Source organism: Aedes aegypti, chromosome 1 (assembly GCF_002204515.2).
Source record: "Aedes aegypti strain LVP_AGWG chromosome 1, AaegL5.0 Primary Assembly, whole genome shotgun sequence".
In the NCBI taxonomy this organism is placed as follows: domain Eukaryota; kingdom Metazoa; phylum Arthropoda; class Insecta; order Diptera; family Culicidae; genus Aedes; species Aedes aegypti.
Window position 1 is genome coordinate 142596660 of NC_035107.1, and position 22646 is coordinate 142619305.

A 22646-nucleotide genomic window follows, 5' to 3' on the forward strand; every position below is an offset into this window, starting at 1 on the left:
GACATGATGATAAGGAATCTGTGAACAGTACTGCTCCCATGATGCCACTATCGTGAAGGTGCCTCAACGCCACTAGGATGGCATATAATTCGGCAGTCATTATGCAGGTCTCCTTATTTAGCTTCAGGCTGATTCTTCTATTTGTAGATTCACAGAAGACTCCTATACCACAGGAGTTACCAACCTTCGATGCATCTGTGTAGATGTAGGGCCGGTGTTTGTATTTGGTGTTTTGCAGGAACAGGAAAGTTTGTTTGAGGACTCGGGGATTGCAGTTCTTTTTTGCTGGTGCTCCTTCCATTAACACAGTTTGAATGTCAAGCGGTTTATGTTGGTACACCGTGACATTCTGAATGATTGCATCGAAAATTTGCAGGTGTTTCAGGTATGTTCGCTCCATTAGTGTAAGCATGTCTTCTGGGATATCTTGCCCTCTGAGTTGTAGCAGCTGTTCCGCGACTACGCTGCCGTTTTGAAAGTGTTTCGATATTTCTTTGCAGGTCACTTGTTCCAATCGTAGATCTAACGGACTTTCTCCTGCCAAAGCTGACAGAGTATTCCTTGGGGTGGTCTTTGAACATCCGGTGATTTTTCGCCAACATTGATTGATGATCACCTGCAGCTTTTCTTTATTGGTTTTACTAGCACTGCCATACGCTGTGCATCCGTATTCGAGGACACTTCGTATGAGAGCCTTGTATAACATACGCATGGTTTCTGGGTGTCCACCATGTTTTATCTTAGAGATGACCTTCAGCATGTTTATACGATCCTGTATTTTATGACAGAGTTCTCGTATGTGTGTTCCGAAGTTGGTTGACCGGTCTAGGTATATTCCCAAGTGTTTATAGCTGATTACTGTTTCGATAGGTTTCCCTCCGATCTTCAATCCTAGGTCCACCTTACATGCTTTGAAAAGCATAGACTTGGTTTTCTCAGGATTTATTACCAGATTTAAATCCCGAGCTTTTTCCTCAAATTTGTCGACCTCTTCTTGAGCAGTTTTTTTGACATTCTCGAGATTGCTTCCAGAGACAACAAGGGTGAAGTCATCTGCATACTGCACCAGTATTACTTTTTCGTTCGTTGTGTCGTGCAATTCCGCTGTATACAGATTGAACAGGGTGGGTGAGAGCACATCACCCTGTGGCAATCCATTACTGATGGTTCTCGTGATTTCTTCTTCACCGCTCCTGATAGTGACTGTTCGATTTCGTAGAAACGCCGTTATCCAACAAATGTACTCCTGAGGTATCCTCAAACCTCCCATGATTTGCTCTAGTTTATCTGTGCGGACTGCATTAAACGCGTTGCTCAGATCGAGGAAGACTCCAATAGTGGTTAATCCGTTTCGCCTGTTTGACTGGATGAGGTTCAGAAGATACGAAGTACATGTTGTGGTCGATTGTCCTTTACGAAAGCCGAAGGACAATTTGGGCAACAATCCTTGGCTATCGATATACTGGTTCAATTCTTCTAGTACAGCTGAGTTAACAGTTTTGGTCAAAGTAGGCAATAATGATATTGGTCTATTGCCAGCAGGAGTTGTGTTATCTTTACCAGGTTTTGGTACTGCTATTATGCGGATCTCTTTTAGGTGTTGTGGTAGACTACTTTGTCTCCAATAGTTGTTCAGATCAATCAGGATAAGCTGTGATACCCGAGGTTTCAGGGATTTGAGCATATCATATGTGATTCGATCGCTTCCCGGGGCCGATGACCTTTTTCGGCGGAGTATGTTGTCCCATTTATTTTGGTCGATTATGTCGTAGTCGGCTACTTGCGTATAACTAGTTTCTGCATTCTGGTGGATATCGTTTGGCCCTAAATGGAGGTCCATGAATTCCTTCGCTAGTTCGGGGCTGTCCTGAATTATGTTGTTGCGTAAACCTGTTTTCCTTCCAGTTAGGCGTCGTATTTTTGTCCATAGTTCACTTGAACTCGTCTGTGGATCTACTTCCTCTGCAAATTTGTTCAAGCTTTCTTTGATGTACTGTTTCTTCTTTCTTTTAAAGATGGCCGAACATCGTTTCAGTTCAATTAGATTCTCCATTGTACTGTCTTTATTGAATGTGGCCAAGGCGTTTTGTTTGCCTTTCCAGGCCGACTCCACGTCGTCACTCCACCAATATTTGGGTTCGAATCTATTGACTATTCTATTCTTTTTCATTATTAGTCCTACCTCCCGGTTGAGATCACTTATACTGCATACCGTATTCGTAGTGATCTTAGCTAGGTCAGTTTCGATCCTTTTCTGATTGTAGATGTATTGATTCTTGACTGTTTGTCCGGATTTGTACCTTATCTCGATTAACAAATGGTGGCTTCCTATTGCTTCCTCCGAAACGGTCAAGGAGCAATCTAGCACAAGGTTGCTAGAAGCTAGCGTAAGATCAATGGCGGTAGCTTTTTTGTTCAGCTGTTGCGGTCGAAATGTAGGACTTCCATCATTTAATAGAATCAAATCGGATGAGTTGATCTCTTGTAGTAACGCCGCTCCTTTAGGCGACGATTTATCATTTCCCCATAGTGTATGGTGGGTATTGAGGTCCCCACCAAATATAACGTTAGGATATTTCGCTAACTCTACTAGAATTCGGTTGATGTCTTGTTGAAAATCCTGCGTAGATGTCGAGGGAGCAGAATATACCGCTACCAGTACTAATTTTAGTTTGGGTATATAGATGGCCACGCACTGACTTCCATCACTGGTTGCCGGCATGGATACTGTCTGGAATCCATAGTCTTTATGCAGGTATATGGCTGCTCCGCCATAGCCGTCATGCCTGGATTTAATTATTTTGTTGTATCCGCTGATATTATACTTTTTGGAGTTTTCGAGATCTTCATTCGTCCATGTCTCTGACATTAGGGCCGCTGTATATGACCCTTTCACAAGTGTTCTTTGTAATTCTTCTCTATGTTTCGAAACACTTTGGATATTGCATTGTAATATTTTTATTTCTTTTTTATTATCCATTTTTGGTTTTATTATGGTTGTTGCGTTCAATTTTTATGTATTACGTCAAAACTTAGATATCTCTTACTCGTTTCGATGAGGTTCTCTCTTGCTTGTCCTTGCAGGGTCCGGTCTGCAATAATTGCGCTGTAGTAGTGCTGTAGTGCTTCTTGAATAGCATAGTTGACCGTCGTTTGCGACATTGTAGCTTGTTGGCTTCGTGCATCTTGGATTTTCCTTTGCCATTGTTCCTGCTCATTCACTTTGTGGGGGTTATTTAAGGCTGCTCCGGCAATCACATTCGAAGGTGTTTTCCTGATTCGCTTCCTTTCTTCTTCCTCGGAATCCGATTTAGTTGCTTCGGGTTTCTTCTTACGAGCATCTCGAACAGGTCTTTTCGGGAACTTGAAGGCTTCTTTTTTCAGCTGTGATGCGTAGTCTTGACCTCTGAACTCATCAGGCTTCGGTTCATCAACGAACTCAGCGAGCGCGTTAAAGCTGTTTGAGGTGACAATTGGGAAAAGTTCTTTGGCCTCGAAGAAAGTGAGTGCTTTTCTCGCCATTACCGCCTTAATGTTGTTCTGGCGTTGACGCTCTGGGCAGTTATCATCTGTAGTGCTGTGATTTTTCTTGCAATACACACATCGATGTGGTTTCGAGCAGTCCTTGTACTCCTCGTCCGAATCGTGCCGCTCTCCACAGCCGTGACAGCGCCGAGAACTGCGGCAGTTTACAGTCTTGTGGTTGTAGCGCAAACAGTTGAGGCAGAGATGTGCTTTACTGTAGAATGGTTCAACTTTGATGGAGCAACTGTAAAGCTTAACCAGTTCGGGCAGCTTGTTTGCCCTGAAGGTGACGCTTACTCGAGTTGAGGGGATTTTGGCGTTGTTGACAAAGCGATGAAAACGATAGACGTCCATTACCGGAACTAGGCAGTGCAAGTCTTGCATGATTTCCTCGTTGGATAGGTCAGTAGGTATTCCGGCTACTACGCCTGTTACCGAGACCAGATGTTTTGCTATGTAGGCTTTGTATCCGTAGCTGTCTACTACGCTATTTTGGACCAGTCTGTTGGCCGCTGAAAAGGAGCTGACATATACTAATACCTTCTTCTTTCCTGCATTTTTGATTTCTGTAACGTTGTTCGTAACTCCGAAGATTTTACGAAGCATTCTTCCGACTGAGATTTTGTTGATGGTCTTCTGATGGTCCGAGTCCTTTAGTTCCACGTAAACGCGAAACGGTCCGTCATCTTTGTCGGTGTAGAGATAGTCCTGTTTTGCTTTATCGTTTCGTTGTCCGTTTGGGGGTGGCCCGTTGTTCGTTGCATTTAGAGTTGATGTTTTCGGGATTGTGCCGGTTGTTGTTGGTGTCTGTAACGGTGGCGGTATTGGTGGGGTTTTGTGTATGTCATCCGTCTCCATGATGGCTCCTCTTTTCCTTCATTCCAAGATGGCGGCAGACGGCGCGAGAAATTTCACTTAAAACCACTTTTACAAGTAGCTACACTTTTGTCTGTATCTCGTAATGATAGAGAACAACTGTTTTCAACAATTAGGCAACTTGACTGCTATAGACTGTGAATTTTCACTGCGAAACACTGAATTTAACCAGGAGCGATAACCAAACTTGACTTATCTGTCCAATATGGCGCACTTGAATGCCTGCCTTCCTCCATGATGCTCAATGGCAACGTAGCTTCCACCCCGAATGAAATTTGTCAACATTTTGCACGAAAATTTGCTAGCGTCTTTACCGAAGATAGATTGACTGAGGACGATATTCAGCTCGCCGCCAATAGTGTTCCTCTTCTCAGTGAAATCATGGACGCTATTGATATTGACAGAAACGTGATTGCTAGAGCATGCTCAAAGTTAAAAAAATCCTTCAATCCTGGGCCCGATGGTATGAGCCTATGCATGCTATAAAACGTTTGACTTTTACTGTGCGCCCTGTTTTCAAGTTGCCCGTGAGAGAGAGCGAGACAGCACCAACACACGGCGCACAGTAAAAGTCATGAGAACAAAAGAATTTATGGCACGTACAGAGGCTCATTCCTTCAGCGTTCCTTAAAGAGCATTTAGACAGTTTGCTGACTCCACTGCTCCTTGTTTTTCAGCTGTCAGTGACCGTCGGTATCTTCCCGTCATGTTGGAAGCTTGCGTATATGTTTCCTGTTCACAAAAAAGGGAATAAGCGGAACTGCAACAATTATCGCGGGATTACCTCATTAAGTGCTATCGCCAAACTGTTCGAGCTGATTATCATGGAGCCCCTGTTTTCGCACTGTAAGCCGTACATTAGTACCGATCAGCATGGTTTCTTGGCTGGCCGATCCACGGCTACTAACCTTTTATGCCTAATATCGTATATCACGAACAGCATGTCTGAACGTGCGCAAACAGACGTCATTTATACGGATTTGACAGCTGCTTTCGACAAATTAAATCACCCCATATCCATTGCAAAGCTAGATAGGCTGAGAATCAACGGCAGCCTTTTACAATGGCTTCAATCGTACCTGACCGGTCGTCATCTGTTCGTCGATTTGGGAGACTGCCAGTCACCTACTTTTGCTGTCTCATCTGGAATCCCTCAGGGAAGTCACCTGGGGCCTCTGTTATTCCTGATTTACTTCAACGATGTCAACCTGGTGATCAAAGGACCACGGCTTTCTTACGCAGATGACCTGAAGCTCTTTCTTCGAATCCACTCAACTGATGACTGCAGATTTCTTCACCTTCAGCTGAACGCTTTTGCTGATTGGTGCCATTTAAACCAGATGGATGTTTACCCTTTAAAATGATCGGTGATATCGTTCTCACGCAAAAAAGAGACAATTGTCTATAATTATGCCTTATTTGGTCAAGACATAGAGCGTGTTAACCAAATTAAGGACCTGGGAGTTATCTTGGATTTCCAACTCTCCTTTAAGCAGCACATCTCGTTCGTCGTTGACAAAGCTTCCAAAATTCTAGGACTTATCTTTAGAATTTCTAAACATTTCTCAGATATCTACTGTCTTAAATCGCTCTACTGCTCCCTGTCTCGTTCCGTCTTAGAGTACTGCTCGGTAGTTTGGACGCCTCACTACAACAATGGAGTTGAAAGAGTTGAATCCGTTCAAAGGAGATTTTTGAGATTTGCACTACGAAGACTTCCGTGGTCGAATCCCTATCGGCTGCCGAGCTATGAAAGCCGTTGTCAACTTATTCGCCTGGAACCCCTGTCCGTCCGCCGAGATACAGCTAGAGTTTTGTTTATTGCCGATATTCTGCAAGGACACATAGATTGCCCTACCCTGTTGAAGCAAGTCAACATAAATGTGCAGCCCCGAGCCCTTCGGAATAACGTGACGCTGAGATTACCTATTCAACGAACTAATTATAGCATGTTTGGCGCTATTTACGGTCTGCAGAGGCTTTTCAATAGAGTTGCGGCTCTCTTTGATTTCAACTTGTCTCGCCAACTACTTCGACGAAGATTCAGTTCGTTTTTTGATAGATCGTAAGAATGACAATTTTTAATATGTTTAGTTTTAAGATGACATCATTGGGGCTTTGAAGCCTGTTGGTGGTACAAGTAAATAAATAAATAAATAAATAAATAAATAAAAAGGTAAATAAATAAAGGTATGTCATCTTTGACTCTTGACAATATAATTGAATCTCTTCCGAGTTCCGACCGGCGCCTTCCAAATCACACTTATAGTTGTGAGTACTTATTCGCTTTAGCTCGCTTTAATCAATCTTATGAAGCTCTCTGAACGTCTGTCTTCACTTATTTGTGATGATGCTGTTGCTCGATTTCTCACCGTGGCTTGGGTGCCACGATTTTGTCGTAGTTGGAAACACAGTCACATAAAACCATTTTTCTTAGCCACAAAATTATATTGAAATTTATTTATGTTTATTTATGAGGGCGCAGAAATTACATATGAAGAACATTCAATGTTCTAAAGAAGGAAAGTATCAAGAGAGTTGCATCAAATGCTGCCACAAACAGTTGATACACTGTTAATAATTCAGTATGGTAGTTTGCCTATTGTTGAACAGTACGTGTATTCCTAATTAGATGTTCTACAATTATCGAGCATTTCGGGCATTCAGAAATTGACAAATTTTCCTGTTATAAATTATATTTTTTTTTCTAAAATAAGCTTTTTAGTTTGCAGAGTAACGAATCATAGGCACATCGTGTTGATTTGATACTGTGTTGATTTAAATTGCCCGGACTCTTGGAATCCCAGACACCGGGCTTAATTCACGCAAAACTATTTTTTCGGTTACTTTCATGCATGGAGATTGTAGAAGACATCGTAATTATAGACTTTAGACTAAAAAGTCTTCTTCATAATTTTTTGCTGGTCAATTAGCATCTGGGTTCATTCTACAAGTGGCGTGAGGTGAGATTTGGCGGTCTCGTATAGCGAGGTGGCAATTCTCGACTTGACTGAAGTGATTCTCCAATTAATTTACACGGCGAGTCACTCGCTATACGAGACCGACAATTATCACCTCATACCACTCGTAGAATAAACCCAATTGTTTGGCGTCAGTTGTTTGTTTAACGTCGGCTGGGTCTAGGATAGAAACCTTTAAATCTCGACAACCCACACACCTGGGACCCTACATATCGAACCCATCATGGACCAACGGTTTACTTCCCTTCCAAAGGAAGACGGGATCAGGAATTTGTGTCTTAGAAAATCCCGACTGCGTCGACGGGCATAGATACCCAACCGACTGGGATGAGAGCAATCACGCTCACCACTACACCACCGACTCTGCTACGAAAAAAGTCGGATGGAAGTCTCAAAAACACCGTGAAATAGGCCACTCTCCGGCTTTCGAAGTGTCCAGCAATTCAAAGCAGCATGGTATAAAAATTAAGATTCGCTAAACTGCAAACTCAAAAGAACAGCTCATATTTGAAAAAAGGTGAAATTTACTAATCTAAATTTATTACTATGCTTCAATGCGTATTTTAATTTCTGGAATATTGGAACGGTTCATGGACAAGAGGTCGAAAGACAAAACGTCGAAAGGTCAATAGGTCGAAAACGATTTGCTTGGTGGGAAATTTTTACTTCTTTGAAAAATGATTTTCGACCTCCTGTCCTTTCGACCTTTTGTCTTCCGACCTTTTGTCATAGATTCTTCTCGTATAGATTTATAACATATATGTTAATATCAAAGTATACCAATTACGAACACGGGCGCACATGGAAATTCATAGCTTATGGGATTCAAGCCCATCCTTTCATTTGATCAAATTATACGCAACGAACCGGTTCGGTGTTTGTGTTTTACCTCACTCAAAGCTTGCTTATGGTGCTGTATATATTAAATAAGTTATCCCATATGGTTAGATCTTCACCTACACGATACCTCTTCAGCGATATGCTCAACATCAAATGTGACTTTACGTTGCTAATGCTTTTGTCATAAGCCTCAAATGCATAATTTGAAAAAAATTTCAATGCGAGAATAATTCGATTTGGAATATCCCTGCAATCTACTTTTCAAAAAAGTTCTCTCTTAAAGTGATTCCTTGTACTTCACATTAATTTCTTTGGATTAAAAAGCATGGTCAATATTTTTCCTTTAACTTTACTCGTCTTAGACAAACAATTCAAGTATTAAAATGAACGCTTTGCAATGTGAAAGAAAAATATTTTTTTTTTTGAATTATGCCAAATGACCGTTATGCCAAATGGCTATTATGCCAAATGGCCATTATGCCAAATGACATTATGCCAAATGGGGTAGAGCCTTCAAAATCATGAAGTTTCAGCCGTCGCATGCTTAGTTTTGGAGCTGAAACTTAGTAGTCCCATATTACGGGGTTTCCGGTGGTCATTTCAGTGCTCCAAAAGGAACAATAGGAATAACCATCCATTCATTTTTCTAGCAAAATACATCCAACCATAATAAATCGTTATGAGTTGGACACAATTCATTTGGTTTTGGGGCATAAATTCGAGTAATTTCATCGAATTGTCCAGATTTGCCACCTTTCGAGACTCTAAGAACCGGTTTCGCATGAACCATACTGGACCGAAATTTTCAAGGAATGTGCGCCGGTAATTGATTCCATATTACAGAGAAATTTTATGCCAAAATGTCCATCAACCGAATAATACCGATATGAATTACATATACAAAACTGCGATGGAAACTTTCTTTTCGGATGTTCCGGGTTTCCGGAACCGGGTATGAATAAATAAATGATTTGAGAATCTTTATTCATAATCCACGTGAAAACCTATTCAACAATATGAGGACGGTTCAGATTACTTCTTTAGTTACGAAACTTCAGGTCGTCAAAGTAAGGGTCTCTAAAGAGACTTTTTTCAGATGTATAAGGTTTCCGGTGGCCAAAGTGACCCAATTCCGGATCTCCTGAAGGGTTCCTAAAACTAGACATGTGTACCTTTCATATAAGCTCAACAGAACAAAATTCTGTCAACACTGATTTTTTCGAGCTGTTTAAATTTCCAGGTCGAAAACGACCCTAAGTCACAGTTTGTACCTTTTTTATGAAAGTTCCCGTAAAAAAACATTGAAAAAAAAAACATATTGCTCTAGACCCCCCGACCGATTATTTTCGTCTTGGTTGCAAATGAAAGGGGACAATTATGGCTTTCTTGTATCAAAATTTCAGACATGCCTAATTTTTGTTTTGAAATTGCTCTACGAAACACACTGTGGGCTTAGAGCCAGGGTTCAATTGAGATATCTTATTTTCAAATTTTTTGTTTCTTAATTGTGCAAAATGTTTCTTGATTTCTTTCTGCAAATCCTGCCATATAATTTTCATAGCAGGATCGCGAGTGCGTTGAAATTGCCTTCTCCTCACGTGTTTAAGGCGGATCAAGAGTTTAAGATCATTGTCTATAATCACATTTTAAAATTTCAATGCTTCTGGCTTCAACAATGGAATTTGTTAAAGTTTCAAGAGCATTGTCAATATCAAATTTTGTTTGTAAAGAAATGTTAACATCAAGATTAGAGTCAATATATCGTCCCCTTAATGCTACAACTAGATAACTCGAAAATAAAAATTTTGGGATGTGCCACTTTGAAAATATGACCGTTTTACAAGGTGACGGTTAATCGCAGAGGATATGGTTGAAAAATAAACTTTAACTTGTGTATTTTGAATCACACGTTTATGAGCTGTAGGTATTTTACAGATCTAATTAATAAAAATGTTTTGGCATATTGAAGTCAAAAATTTCAAATTTTGAGTTATCTAGTTGTAGCATCAAGGGGACGATATGTTTCATATATATTCCAGCCGGCTCGAAAATTATTGAAAGTGGAGCTGATAGGATTGAGAATCGCTTCATGGGATATTTGAAACGTAACAGGGACGTGATCAGAATCAAAATCAGCATGAGTAATCAGTTGGCTACAAAGATGACTAGAGTCGGTTAAGACCAAATCAATTGTAGAAGGATTTATAGAAGAGGAAAAACATGTGGGGTTATCAGGGTATTGAATTGATAAATATCCTGAAGAGCACTCATCAAATAAAACTCGGCCGTTGGAATTACTTTGAGAATTATTCCATGACCGATGTTTGGCATTAAAGTTATTAATGACTATTTTGACTTATTGCGAGTCTATTTTCGCAGGTCTGTTTATAGCCAATTAAATTGCTGTCCAGAGCATTGAAAAAGCAAATAGACAGCTATGAAAGTGTATTTACCAAGCTGTGTTTCAACAGAAACACCTAAAGTTTCAAAAACTTTAGTTTCAAATGACGAAAACAGTTGATATTTTATACGCCTATGAATGATGATTGCAACTCCCCCACATGCCCCATCAAGTCGATCATTTGAACTGACAGTTCTTTTCAACTGCGTACTGCGATCAGAAAAAAAGCGCTTCCTTGATCGATTCCTTGCAGGAATTTCCCATGCATCAAGATAGGCCAAGAAATTACTTGTCAGCAGCGAATCAGGCTTTACTCTCAAAACTACTTTTACTTAAAAAACAAAATAGAGGTTTTGATTGAAAATTTTGAACCTGACTACCAATAAACAATCATTAAAAGCAATTACATATATGAGAATTAGTTGAAGAAGTTCAGTGTTTGGGATAGAATAAAATTTTTTGATTACACTCGAAAATGGTTTTACAGAAAAAAAACTAAGAAAATCTCTACAACTATCTGCTTTAAATAAAAAAAATTGAAGAGACATGTATGTTCTGCCGTGATTCGCAAGTCAGTCCCATCTGCATTTTCGTCAAAATTGAGTTGAGTTCAGTTTTTAATATATCTTCCAATGCTCTTTCAGCTGCACTAATAAGATAACAAGATTTGTTCGGAAAAAGTTGGGAAAAAAGCAAGTCAAATTGTCCCGTAATGAAAAGTAACCGCATATCAGTCCCACTACAGATTTTCGCACCGTGTAGCACAAAAATGAACCGTGTTTTGATCATTTTTATATTTTTCTCGGAAAGATATCGTAGTAAGACGTAAATTGTGAAAGTTTCATTAAGATTCGAATATGTTCCAATCCTCTGGAATATTTTGAATATTCGTATGGAAAACGATTTTGGAAACTTCACAGCCCATTTTCCCAATGCCCAATTTCGTCAGATGGGACTAACTTGCGATTCACGGCAGAACATACCAGAGAATTTGATTATACAAATTCTCTGGAACATACATGTGTTATTCTTTTTATTATTCACGATTATTCGAATCTGATAAACTTGAAGTAGTAACCATTTCGGTAAGGTTTAACCGATTTAACACAATTCTTATGCAGTTTCAGTTAACGAAAAAAAAGTATTGGTTTAATTGCTCTAGGGGAAATTTGAACACCTGTAGAAATAGTTTCTTAGAATTGTACAAAACTTGAGGATATGGACATGAAATACGTGAAAGAGTTTTGAATATCGGCTGAGTCATCGCTGAGATATAGCCGCTAATCCACATAGATGTTTTTGATCGCAGGGCTCCTAGTAGCTTAGCTTAGCTTAGCTTAGACTGACTACACATATCAATGGTTGCTATTCCGTGATTGACCGAAGTCAGTGAAAATGCACAAAGAATCAACTAGAAGTTCGGCTGGGATTGGCCATAATCTTCTTCAGTGTGCACAATTCAGTGCCTCTATTTATACAGGGTCAATAACGGCGCCGGCCACGTCCTTGCAGTCAGGTGGGATTGGGGGAAGGAATGTTAGTGTGTAACCTTTGCTTTTTGGAGACCGTGTTTGCCTCTGCATCTCCACAAAGGTTACTGGGAGGGATGTTTGTTAATGGGGAGGATCGTTGGGTCATAGGATTCACTTTGATAAGCGATTAGACCATGATAAACAATGATTTGTGAGATATATACATGCTTATACGTAAATATAATATTTTCATTTGATATGAACAATTTCTATGTAGAGGAAAATTATGCCGACACTTGAGGTGACGAACCATTCAAAGTTTGTTGAACAAATACCTAAATGTAACATTCCTACAGCTGTCAGGACGAAAGCATTTGTTATTATATTTTACTCATTTGAAAAGAAACAAAAAACTCGATTGGTTGGGACATCATAGAACACTCTTATGCCGACACTTACAGTGGCGAACCATCCAAAGTTTGTTGAATAAAGTGAACCTTTCGCAAGTCTACACTTGTAGTGTCGAACCATTCAAAGTTTTTTTTAATTACAAAAATAAAGGTATATAAGAGGTGTTCTGAAAAAAAAAAATGTTAAACATAAATAAATCATGAATCAGAGTTTGTGTCGACACTCACAGTGACGAACCATCCATAGTTTGTTGAAAAATCATATTTACATCCCACCATTGTAACGATTGAATGTGCAGTCATACATATTTTATAGATTAGAAATAGTAGCATGAAACGAGCTCACCAATTGATCCGTTATTCTTGACTGGGCAGCCACAATCCACTTTCGGCTTCACTCGTTTGCTCGGCTATAAAAAAGCACTCAGGAAAAAAAAAATAAGCGCGCGACCCAAAAAGAATTAAAAAAAAAAAACTGTTCGGGCTTTCTTGACGCACTGCCCAGGAGCAAGCGTCAAGGTCGAAGGATCAAACAGAACTAACCGATCGCGGCACTTTTTCAGTTACTCCAACCGAACTCACCGATCACGCCACTTTTTCACGTACTAGACCAACGCGCGACATGTTTGATCCTGCCCTCGTCGCTCGCCACGGAAAAAGCAAGTGTCAAGGTCGAAAGATCAAACAGAACTCGTTTTTGATCGCAGGGCTCCTAGTGTTAAAAAAATGGCATTGTCTTCCGAATGACTTTCGCTCTACTCAAGTGTCTTCCAATGGAAGGTAACATGTCTTCTCAACAGCTATTCCTGATTCACGTTGTTCGTCATATGAAACAAATTGTTACTCTAAACTTTTTCTTAAAAACGTGAACCTAAAAAAACTGCTCACATCAGTTTTTTTTTATAAAAACTGTTTGCTAATCAAAAGTCACCTATAATATCCAATATTTGACTGTTAGTTTTCATCTATCCTAATAATTGTTATTATAATAAATATAGTTCGTTTATAATTTACGTCTTGCAAAATCTGGCCATTTTCAAATTCACCTTATGTTCTGTCGTTACAGAAAAAGTTAATAACCGATGCTAAACAAGCCAAGCTAAAAAAGAGCGAAATTTTCATCGATAAACTGTCGGCCTTCCACGTCATAGAACGCTGTATGAGTGGACCGGCGAATCGCACCCGTTTGACCATCGCACGTTTGGCCATTTCCATAAGTGATCCGCGTCAAACTCTCTCTCCCGAGAGCTACGAAAAAATCCGCATACTTTTGGATCAACTGGACATTCTGGCCAATCTGCAAACTAAGCTTCGAAACCTCAGCGATACACAATTTCTGTACTGGCACCAAACGTTCTTTTCGCTGTACGTTTCCGATTTCTACGACCATAATACAGCTCAGAACAACTTGAAATATTTGTTGCAATCAGCTGCTACCTGTTGCGAATCTGTAAGCCAAGTTGCCTCCGATAATACCACGCAAAATGCCATAGCTGTTTTATCGAAAAACCATCGGAAATCATTTCAAGATAAATTGCTACATCAAATAAGCAATCACATTGAAACGTACATCCGGCTAGACTACTATGGGAAAACGTACCAGATTGAACCGTACAATCCTTTCACCGATACCACAATGGCACTGAGTAACATCTACTCTCTGGTGAGGATGGAACCCATCCTTGTCGGAGGTCAGTACCTAAGCGTGAAGGAACACGTTGAACGATATCTGAGCAACACGTACTACACGTTGGCGTCGATTTCGCAACATGATTGGAAGATCTACAAGGAAATGCGATGTCACGCGGCCTGTTTCCAGATTGAAACCATCGAGGATCAGCTACCTAAGCAAACGTTAGAGCAGGGGCTGGATGTGCTGGAGATTATGCACAACATCGAACATTTTGTAAGCCACTACGTGTACAATTTGAACTTCCAGATATTCATCGAACAGTCGAGCACCAACCACTTCCTGAACACGGTCAACATTGGACACATTGCGAATTCGCTGCGGCGCCACGGCAACGGCATCATTAACACTACGGTAAGTGCACATAAGAATTTCTGAAATTTTATTATCAAAACAACATGTTCTGCATCTAAAAAAAAGTATTTAATGTCTTTTTGCAGATCCTAACATATAAAATTATTTGCAGGACAATATTTTGTGTTCATCTTTCAAGGTCGGATTTTTACGATTTTTTAAAGTTTCAGTTAATTCATCAGAAGAGCTTAGAGCAAGGATTTGATTGAAAAATTTTATTTTCAAAATGTTTGGTTCTCATTTCAGAAAAAAAGTTTTTAAACTTTTTTTAATCTCTTTTAAGGTGAAGATGAATCGAAGCCAAACCTCAAAATTTCAAGAGCACAAATCTGGAGAACCGAACACCCGATTGAGCTGAAAACTTAATCGATTGGTCACCACCAGCTAGTGACCAATTCGATTAAGTTTTCAGCTTAAACGGATGATTGGTTCTCCAGATTCGTGCTCTTGAAAATTTGAAGTTTGGCTTCGATTCATCTTCACCTTAAAGCAAGGATCCATTTGAGAGATTTTTGTTTCGTTAAAAAATCATAATATATTATGTTTTTTCTACGTCTAGATGTGAATGCTATGTAAATGCTACGTCTAGATGTGAAAATACTGATCCCAGATATTCGGCAGAGTTGGAGTATGGATTAGGAACTTTCAAAAATGGCCATTTCACATTGTGATGCATGCCATATAGTTGGCCGAAGCACAAATGTTCATGTGCCTGGCAACACTGTTTAAGAGGAATCCAGAAAAAGTTTAAAGTCATGAAAATTGAGCTAAATCGATAAAGTATATCAAATTTTTGAGTCAAACCTTGAGTAAAGTTTATTTACTAATTTTTAACGCTGGCAACACTGCTAGAATGGTGCGAATTAGCATAATACAGTCACACTCAAAATAATCCAAACCTCTTTGCTACGTGAAAAATCACGGAGATCATTCCAAATTAATTTTGCCTCCACTTCACCTGACTGAGATAAAGATCATAACCACCAAAAAGTGAATCGGTAATTGTTACTGAGGTTACCTATCGCACTTACGTGAAATTCACGTAGGTGCCTAAGTTCATTTTGCCATCTGCATATTGTACGTACTTTCGGTGTTGAGCTCAAATCCTAAGATGGCGCTTGCATGATTTTTAAAGAACTTCTGAAGCTGCTGAACTTTAAACCCTGTGTAAGGTTGGTTTTAAGGTAAATATGATTTGAATATCTAAGAATCCCTGCATTACTTTATATTTTATACCTGATTTATAACCTCTATCAATTATAGCACGCAAAGGCTACAGCAAGACAGACCAAATTCACAAAAATTGGGAAACAGGATTCAAAATGCTCTGATTGAATATAATAATATCACAATCTTTTAAGTTTGTTTATATTTTCTAATTGGGAATTAGTTTTTTTTCCAAAGCCTATTAGCCTATTGGTCTTTTTTTCTTTATTATTGAGATTTTCAACCCTAGGCTGGTTCATCTCATGTGCATAAAAAGAGGGGGAGATTGTTTAGGAAAAAAGGAAACCTGGCTAAAAACCAGGGTGATGGGAACTGGCAGTTTTTGAGAATACATAATTGTTTTTCTCTTATGGCGAATTTCAAATTTGTGCTGTTGTATCGATTTCCGTCTCATATCCGGGTACTTGCGAGGTCTGTGTCTGTTTGTTTCCGTGTTACTTTTTTGGCATTCATTGTTGCAGTTGAGGACATCTCTCGGGGCTCCGCGTCCTGCAGATTTTGAAAGTAGGTTCTACAGGTAGCAGAGCTATAGGCTAAGCAGCTCGGCTTGTCTTTCTTTATCTCCACTTAGTGCTGTTTGAACACACGCACACTTCGTAAGAACTCCAGAGTAGGACAACGCGCAATAAAATGTTCGACGGAGTTGTGGGCGTGGCAGGTTTCGCAAGATATTCTGAATCCGTCCCCATTGGCTCCCATATTATGGGAGAGTTTAGTCCCGTGCGTAATCAAGAAAGGACAATTTGGTCCCTCCGTGATACTAGGTCGTCCCATCATTCAACATTAGGTTTGATTTTCCTTGCAAAAGTTGTTTGGTCTTGATGCCAACGAAGAGACCATGAGTCCCAGACCACATTCTTAACCCAAAGCCTTACGTCGTCCGCCGGAGCTTTAGGTGTTAGTAGACGGCTTTGTCGACCCCAATTTGCCAGCAGGTCCGCCTGTTCATTACCGAGTATTCCACAGTGGCCAGGTACCCACATAAAGGATACGTCAATTTCTAGCTCGTCCAGGGTACGTTGTATCCGTTGTATGAAAGGGTGCTTGTTAATCGGGGATTCAATGGAGTATAGTGCATTGGCTGAGTCGGTAACTACCAAGATCGATGTTGTGCTCGGTTGGGTCGGTTGGGACAGAACAAATCTTCGGCAATTTATGGGATTCGCTAATATTCTTTCCAAAAATGCCAGCGCCCACTGAGTTGCTTTTCTTAGAACCATCCGTGAACCTGACGTCCGCGTGTTGGTACTTTTTTTCCGATCAGCTCATTGAAGTCGCCCTGCACTTCGTATGGAGTAGCATTTCTTCTGAATTTTTGTTCAATATGATTGTCGACAGTTGGAATTTTTGCCAACCAGCTTCTTGGCCCGACGCGGTGGAGCCCAGCCACCGGGGGAAGCCGGTAATTTGCCACGCTTTGCGGGGTACGGTTGGCTTGATCGGGAAGGAAGCCTGCAGACCCGTTACCTCTGGTTCGTTCTAGGAAGCCAATAGCTCGGTTGCAGAGTGCAGATGTTATTTTGTATAGGAGTGGCAATATTCCGGCTTCCGTACAGGCTGCGAGAGCAGGTGTCCATCTAATTGCTTTATTGGATGTTGGCTCAAGCATGCTCAGAAGGAAGTCGAGAGCACGGCTGGTGATTTCGATACCGTACAGAATCTTGCTAACGATAACGGCGTCAGCGACACGGAATCTAGTGGTCCGATCACTGCGTGTTCTTCGGCCAGATATCGCCCTTATAAGGTTCAGTCGGTTTAAACAGCTGTCTTTTAAATTTTTAAAATGTTTTTGGAAGTTAAACTTTCGATCTAGGGTCACACCTAATATTTTAATGGCCATCCGCATTGGAATTGCATTTACATTGATTGTCACTGGTCTTTTTGGTGGTAGGTGATTGGACCCACAGATATGCAATCTAGCACACTTCTCGGCTGCTATATCAAAACCGTTTCGAGTCGCCCACTTAATGACGGAAGTTACAGCTGCTTGTAGCTTCCTGCGGATTAGCTTTGGGTGCTTACCCGCTACCAATAATAGTACGTCGTCGGCGTACACCAAAATGAAAACACCGGCTGGGAGCCCGATTAAGACGCCATTCATAGCTATAAGAAATAGGGTTACAGCTATGACCGAGCCCTGAGGCACTCCGGTTTCTTCAGGGACCGTTCTTGATCGGTGATTACCAACAGTAACCTGAAAGGTACGGTGCGACAAGTAGTTTTGCAGGAATTTCAGCATATTGCCAGTAATCCCACAACTAGCTAATTGCTGCAGTAGGTACTCCGAGCATCCAAGCTCTATTGTAAGCTTTGGCTAAATCCAAAGACACTAATTCTACATGCTCATTTTGCTTCATGGCGTTATCTAGGATCTGTCCTAATGAAGCCAGGTACGTGCCAGTTCCGAAACCGGAACGAAACGCATGCTGCCTCGACCCCCGGCTTTCGGCCAGATTCGAGGAATTCGATTAGCCGACGGTTTACCATCCTTTCCATCACTTTTGCTGAGCAACTGGTTAAGGTGATTGGCAGGAAATTATTCACCAAGTTTGTTGGCCCCGTTCCTTTTGGGATTGGGACCACTAACCCATGATTCCATTGTTCTGGAAGAGTACCATTAGTCCACTTCCTATTGGGTACCCAATATCATCGACACCTGCATATTTCCCTTTGACCTTTCGAAGGGCAAAGACTAACTCTTCCATGGAAAACGGAGTGTTGAAGTTCTGTCCTCGGTCCGGCGGTATGTTCAGGTCTGCGATTGCTGTTGCAGCGGTCGGATGATGCTTGAGAAAGATTTCATTGTAGCGCTGTATGGACGAGGCATCCTTAAAAAAGTCTGTAATGCGTCCGCAATGATGGTCGGATCCCTCGTAACGGTATTATTTATTTTCAGGGCAATACCTTTGGATCGCCTCTTGACGCGGATTGACTGTCATTTATGCCATCGAGAAATGCTGTCCATGCTTTTTCCTTGGCCTCTCGTATAACTTGACGGCAGGTGTTGCGGACCTCATGATATCGGTTTATGGCTTCGGTTTTGTTTGGGTGCCCATCGCTTGTGGAAGTCGCTTGCTGGCTCTCAACGCTTTTCGTCGTGCCTTGATCGCTTTTTTGGTGTCGTCCGACCATCAATGTAAGGCTCGTCGTCCAGGTTTGGAACTGGTTCTAGGTATCGTATAAGTTGCTGCACTGTTAATGATGGCGGTAAGGTCCGTAATATTCGATGGAGGGCATGCGTTGAGTTCACTCTACACTGTTTCTTGGAAGCTATCCCAATCGGCAGCCTCGTATTTCCAACCGGCGGATAACCTCTGGTGCTTGGAAGAGGGACGCTAAAAAGACATATGTCCTATTCCCCTAAAGAACAACGAGGGATGCCTCGTTGTTCTTTAGGGGAATAGGACATATGTCTTTTTTGCGTCCCTCTTCCAAGCACCAGAGGTTATCCGCCGGTTCCGGTACAGCCAAGACTTCCGCATTGACGGGCCCTGATTACCCAGACAGTATGTTGGGAATTCTGGGGATAGGCACTGTGAACTTTGTGTGTCCCGGTGACAACAGGGATGTCGAGGGTTGTCCGTTAGTTCCGGTAGGGGTGTATCGTCCGCACTAACGGGGCCCCGACTGTCCGTGGCCGCTGTTGTCATCGTTTTCTTCGTTTGTTATTCATTCGGAGGTTGTTCAGTTGGGGATTGCTCAGTCATCTCTTGGGTGTCTAAAGTCTCCGGTGAATTGCGGAGTGAAGATGGTAAGAGATAAGTTAATCTCGAATACTTAGGCTGTTGAGATGAGAAAGAACTGAGCATGTTCGTTTTTCTTTTTAGTTTTTAGCATTACCTACTCTTTTGCGGTTTTTACTTTTCCGCTTGGAGTCGGTGAGTAAGCAGTTGGACTCGCCAAAGGGACTGCTATAGTCAGAACCGGAATGGGCTCTTTTGGAAGGGTTTGAGGTATGAGTTGCATTCGAAGTTCCTGTCTTCTTGAATATGGCCGAAGTCATGCTGTGGTCTGATACATTGCCATCATGCTCTTTTCCATTTGCTGGGTTTTTGTCGTTCTTTGATGCAACATTCGATATCCATTTTGTGACCCTTTCGGTCCCTTTGGGTTCAAGAATCGACGATTCAATGGCGGATTCTTCGGAGGAAGAGTAAGGGACCATAGTCACCATTCGATCCTGTGGTTCTGTTAGATCGACGATCGTTGGAGTATCTTGCTCACTTGACACTTGGTTGTTCTGCAGAGCTCGCTTCATCTCAGCCATCCTTTGTTCTCGCGCTTCGGCATCTGTTTGCAGCTTTTTGATGGTATCCTTGAGACCCATGTTTTCATGATCTTTGCTGGCATTAACGACTCCTGAAAAGGTGACGCTGTTTCGACTGGTTCCTTGTCGTACTCTCTACGAGCTTGTGGATACGATATGTCCATAGCCACTCGTATTTGCTGAATGGCTGTCTCTTTCTCGTAAGCCGGACACTTTCGACTCGACACGACTACTTTGCAATGTTTGCAAGATGGTGTTTCAGTGCAGTGACGTTGCATCGGTGCTTTCTTCCGAGTTGCCTTTGGCACCGGCAGGTTCTTGGTCTTCAAGGTGGATTTTGCAGCAGCGACCACATACGCGATGAGTACTCGTGCATCGCTTTCCCGTGTGGCCATATTCCCAACAGCGGAAACACAGCATAGGAGAAGGGTAATACTTCCGGGTTTTCCACCAAGACCTCCCAAAATCAACGTGGTCAGGAATGACGGTGCCTCTGAACGTGAGAATTATGGTGGCCGTGTTCTCTCGTTTGCCATCCTGTGTTCGTCGCGTAATCCTTTTCACGTTTTCAACCCCCTGGTCTGAAAGTTGCTCCAGTAAGTAGCCCTCACTCAGTCCAATAGAGTCATTATTTGTCACAACACATTTTCTTTGGTTAGGAACGGATGTTCCGTGATCCGTATCGGGGTCCTATCCTGGAGTTGTGTGATACGTAGCAGCCGATTAAATTGCTCCTTACTCCGCACCTTCAGAACGTATGATAATCCCTTGTTCTTTTTAAAAGCCCCGAAAATGGCGATTGATTCCATTTTTAGGTATTGCAGTTGTCCTGCGATACCTTCCGGGTCCATAAAATCAGGCAGTAGTTGACCGGTATAGTCACCATTTTTCCGGTAATCTATACAATTATAACTAGAGACGTTCCGATACTTCCGATATATCGGAATATCGATATTTTGCTTTCGATATTCGATATTTTGGTATCGATATTTCTTATTCAATATATCGGTGATATCGATATTTCCTTCCGATATATCGTAAAACAATATTTGGATAACAATTGTAGGGTTTTCTCGAAATACAATGATACATTAGGGGGTCATGCACAAATTACGTCACGCTCCAAGGGGGGGAGGGGGTCGAGCCAAGCGTGACAAGTCTTAAAAAATTTTCGGAGGACTCATACAAAAAATGTGACAAAGGGGGGGGGGAGGGGTTCGAAAAAGTTGAAATTTAGCGTGACATAATTTGTGTACCATCCCTAGAGGTTGTCCATGCATTACGTGATCATCCTCGCCTCTTGTGAACTTTTTTCCCCACAATTTTCTATGATTCGAGCTATTTGACAAGAACTATTCTTCGTTCTGGCGTTAGCAAATTTACCATTTTTGCATGTGTGTATATCATGTGGCAGTTACGAAGATACTCTATGCCCTGAGAGGTCGAGAAAATTTACAACCCGAAAAGATTCTCGACCGATGTGATTCGAACCCATAACCCACAGATTAGTCTTGCTGACTAGCTACTTGTTTACCGCTACGGTTATCTGGGCCCCAGACCACACTCTTAAAAATAATGAAAATTACTTATTAATTCACGTTATGACTGAATGAAACATGCTGTACAGTATGGCCCATAAAAAAATGCGAAAATCGTCATATCATGTTTTATGGTAGTTTTTACATAGAAAATGTGATTGAAACATAAATATTATTCATTACTTGTATTGTATAATCTATTTAGACTCAGATTTTCGCTTTGGACATGATTTTTATCTGTTACTTTCACCTTACCAGAGAGGAATTGGAAGCATACCTTCAAATTGTATCATGCGGACGTCGAGTTCAATATCTGTGTGATGAAAGCTTCTAAAACATCAACGATAACGTCAGCTTCTTCATAGGCCTTGTCTCCAGCATACGCCCATATCAAATTATAGAATTGGTTCATACTTGGGTCATTGGAGACTTAAACATATTTTCGAAAAAACGGCTCATTTTGGAGAGCATTGGTTGAACCTTTATATAAGCTTGATGAGTGGCTCCGTTTTGCTCAAAACCTATGAGCTAGTATTGATATAAGTTGTCTCTAATCGAAGGAACAAATTTCTTCCTTAAAAATCTGTTATGGGCCTCCGTATTTATTTTTTATTCAACTTTAACAAAAAATAAAGGCATATCAAACCTATAAGACGCAAATGCCCTCAAAACTATGACCCTGGCAAAATATTGTATGGTGATCATGAAAAACACGTTCTCTAAGAACTCCTCCATCCTCTGATAACAAACAAACTTAAATTTTCAACAATAAAGTGTAATTTTTGAAGGTGGAGAGTTTATCACCAGAGTATACGACAATCAGACGCTGTTTCTTGCTTTGGGCGGACAACACCTTTGAGCTTCTTTGCTTTATTACATTATTTAGGACAGTAAGAAAAATATGACAAAAATTGTCCTGGATAGCGAAGTTATGTCAGAATATACTACAATAATCAGAAATTTCATTCACTAGCAAAAAAAAATAAAATAACCCTTGTGGATGCTATATTTACGTTCAAAAAATTTTCGCATTTTTTTATGGGCCATACTGTAAGTGATGAAATG

At 41.0% G+C, this 22646-nt stretch overlaps 1 protein-coding gene across 1 annotated transcript in view; it reads left to right on the forward strand.

Annotated features, from left to right (window-relative positions):
• LOC5577249 (WASH complex subunit 4) overlaps nucleotides 1-22646 on the forward strand; it is a 42782-nt gene that overhangs the window by 12804 nt on the left and 7332 nt on the right. The window contains exon 6 of the mRNA XM_021849203.1: nucleotides 13572-14549. Coding sequence (XP_021704895.1) covers nucleotides 13572-14549 — 978 coding nt within the window. The remainder of the gene's footprint in view (nucleotides 1-13571; nucleotides 14550-22646) is intronic.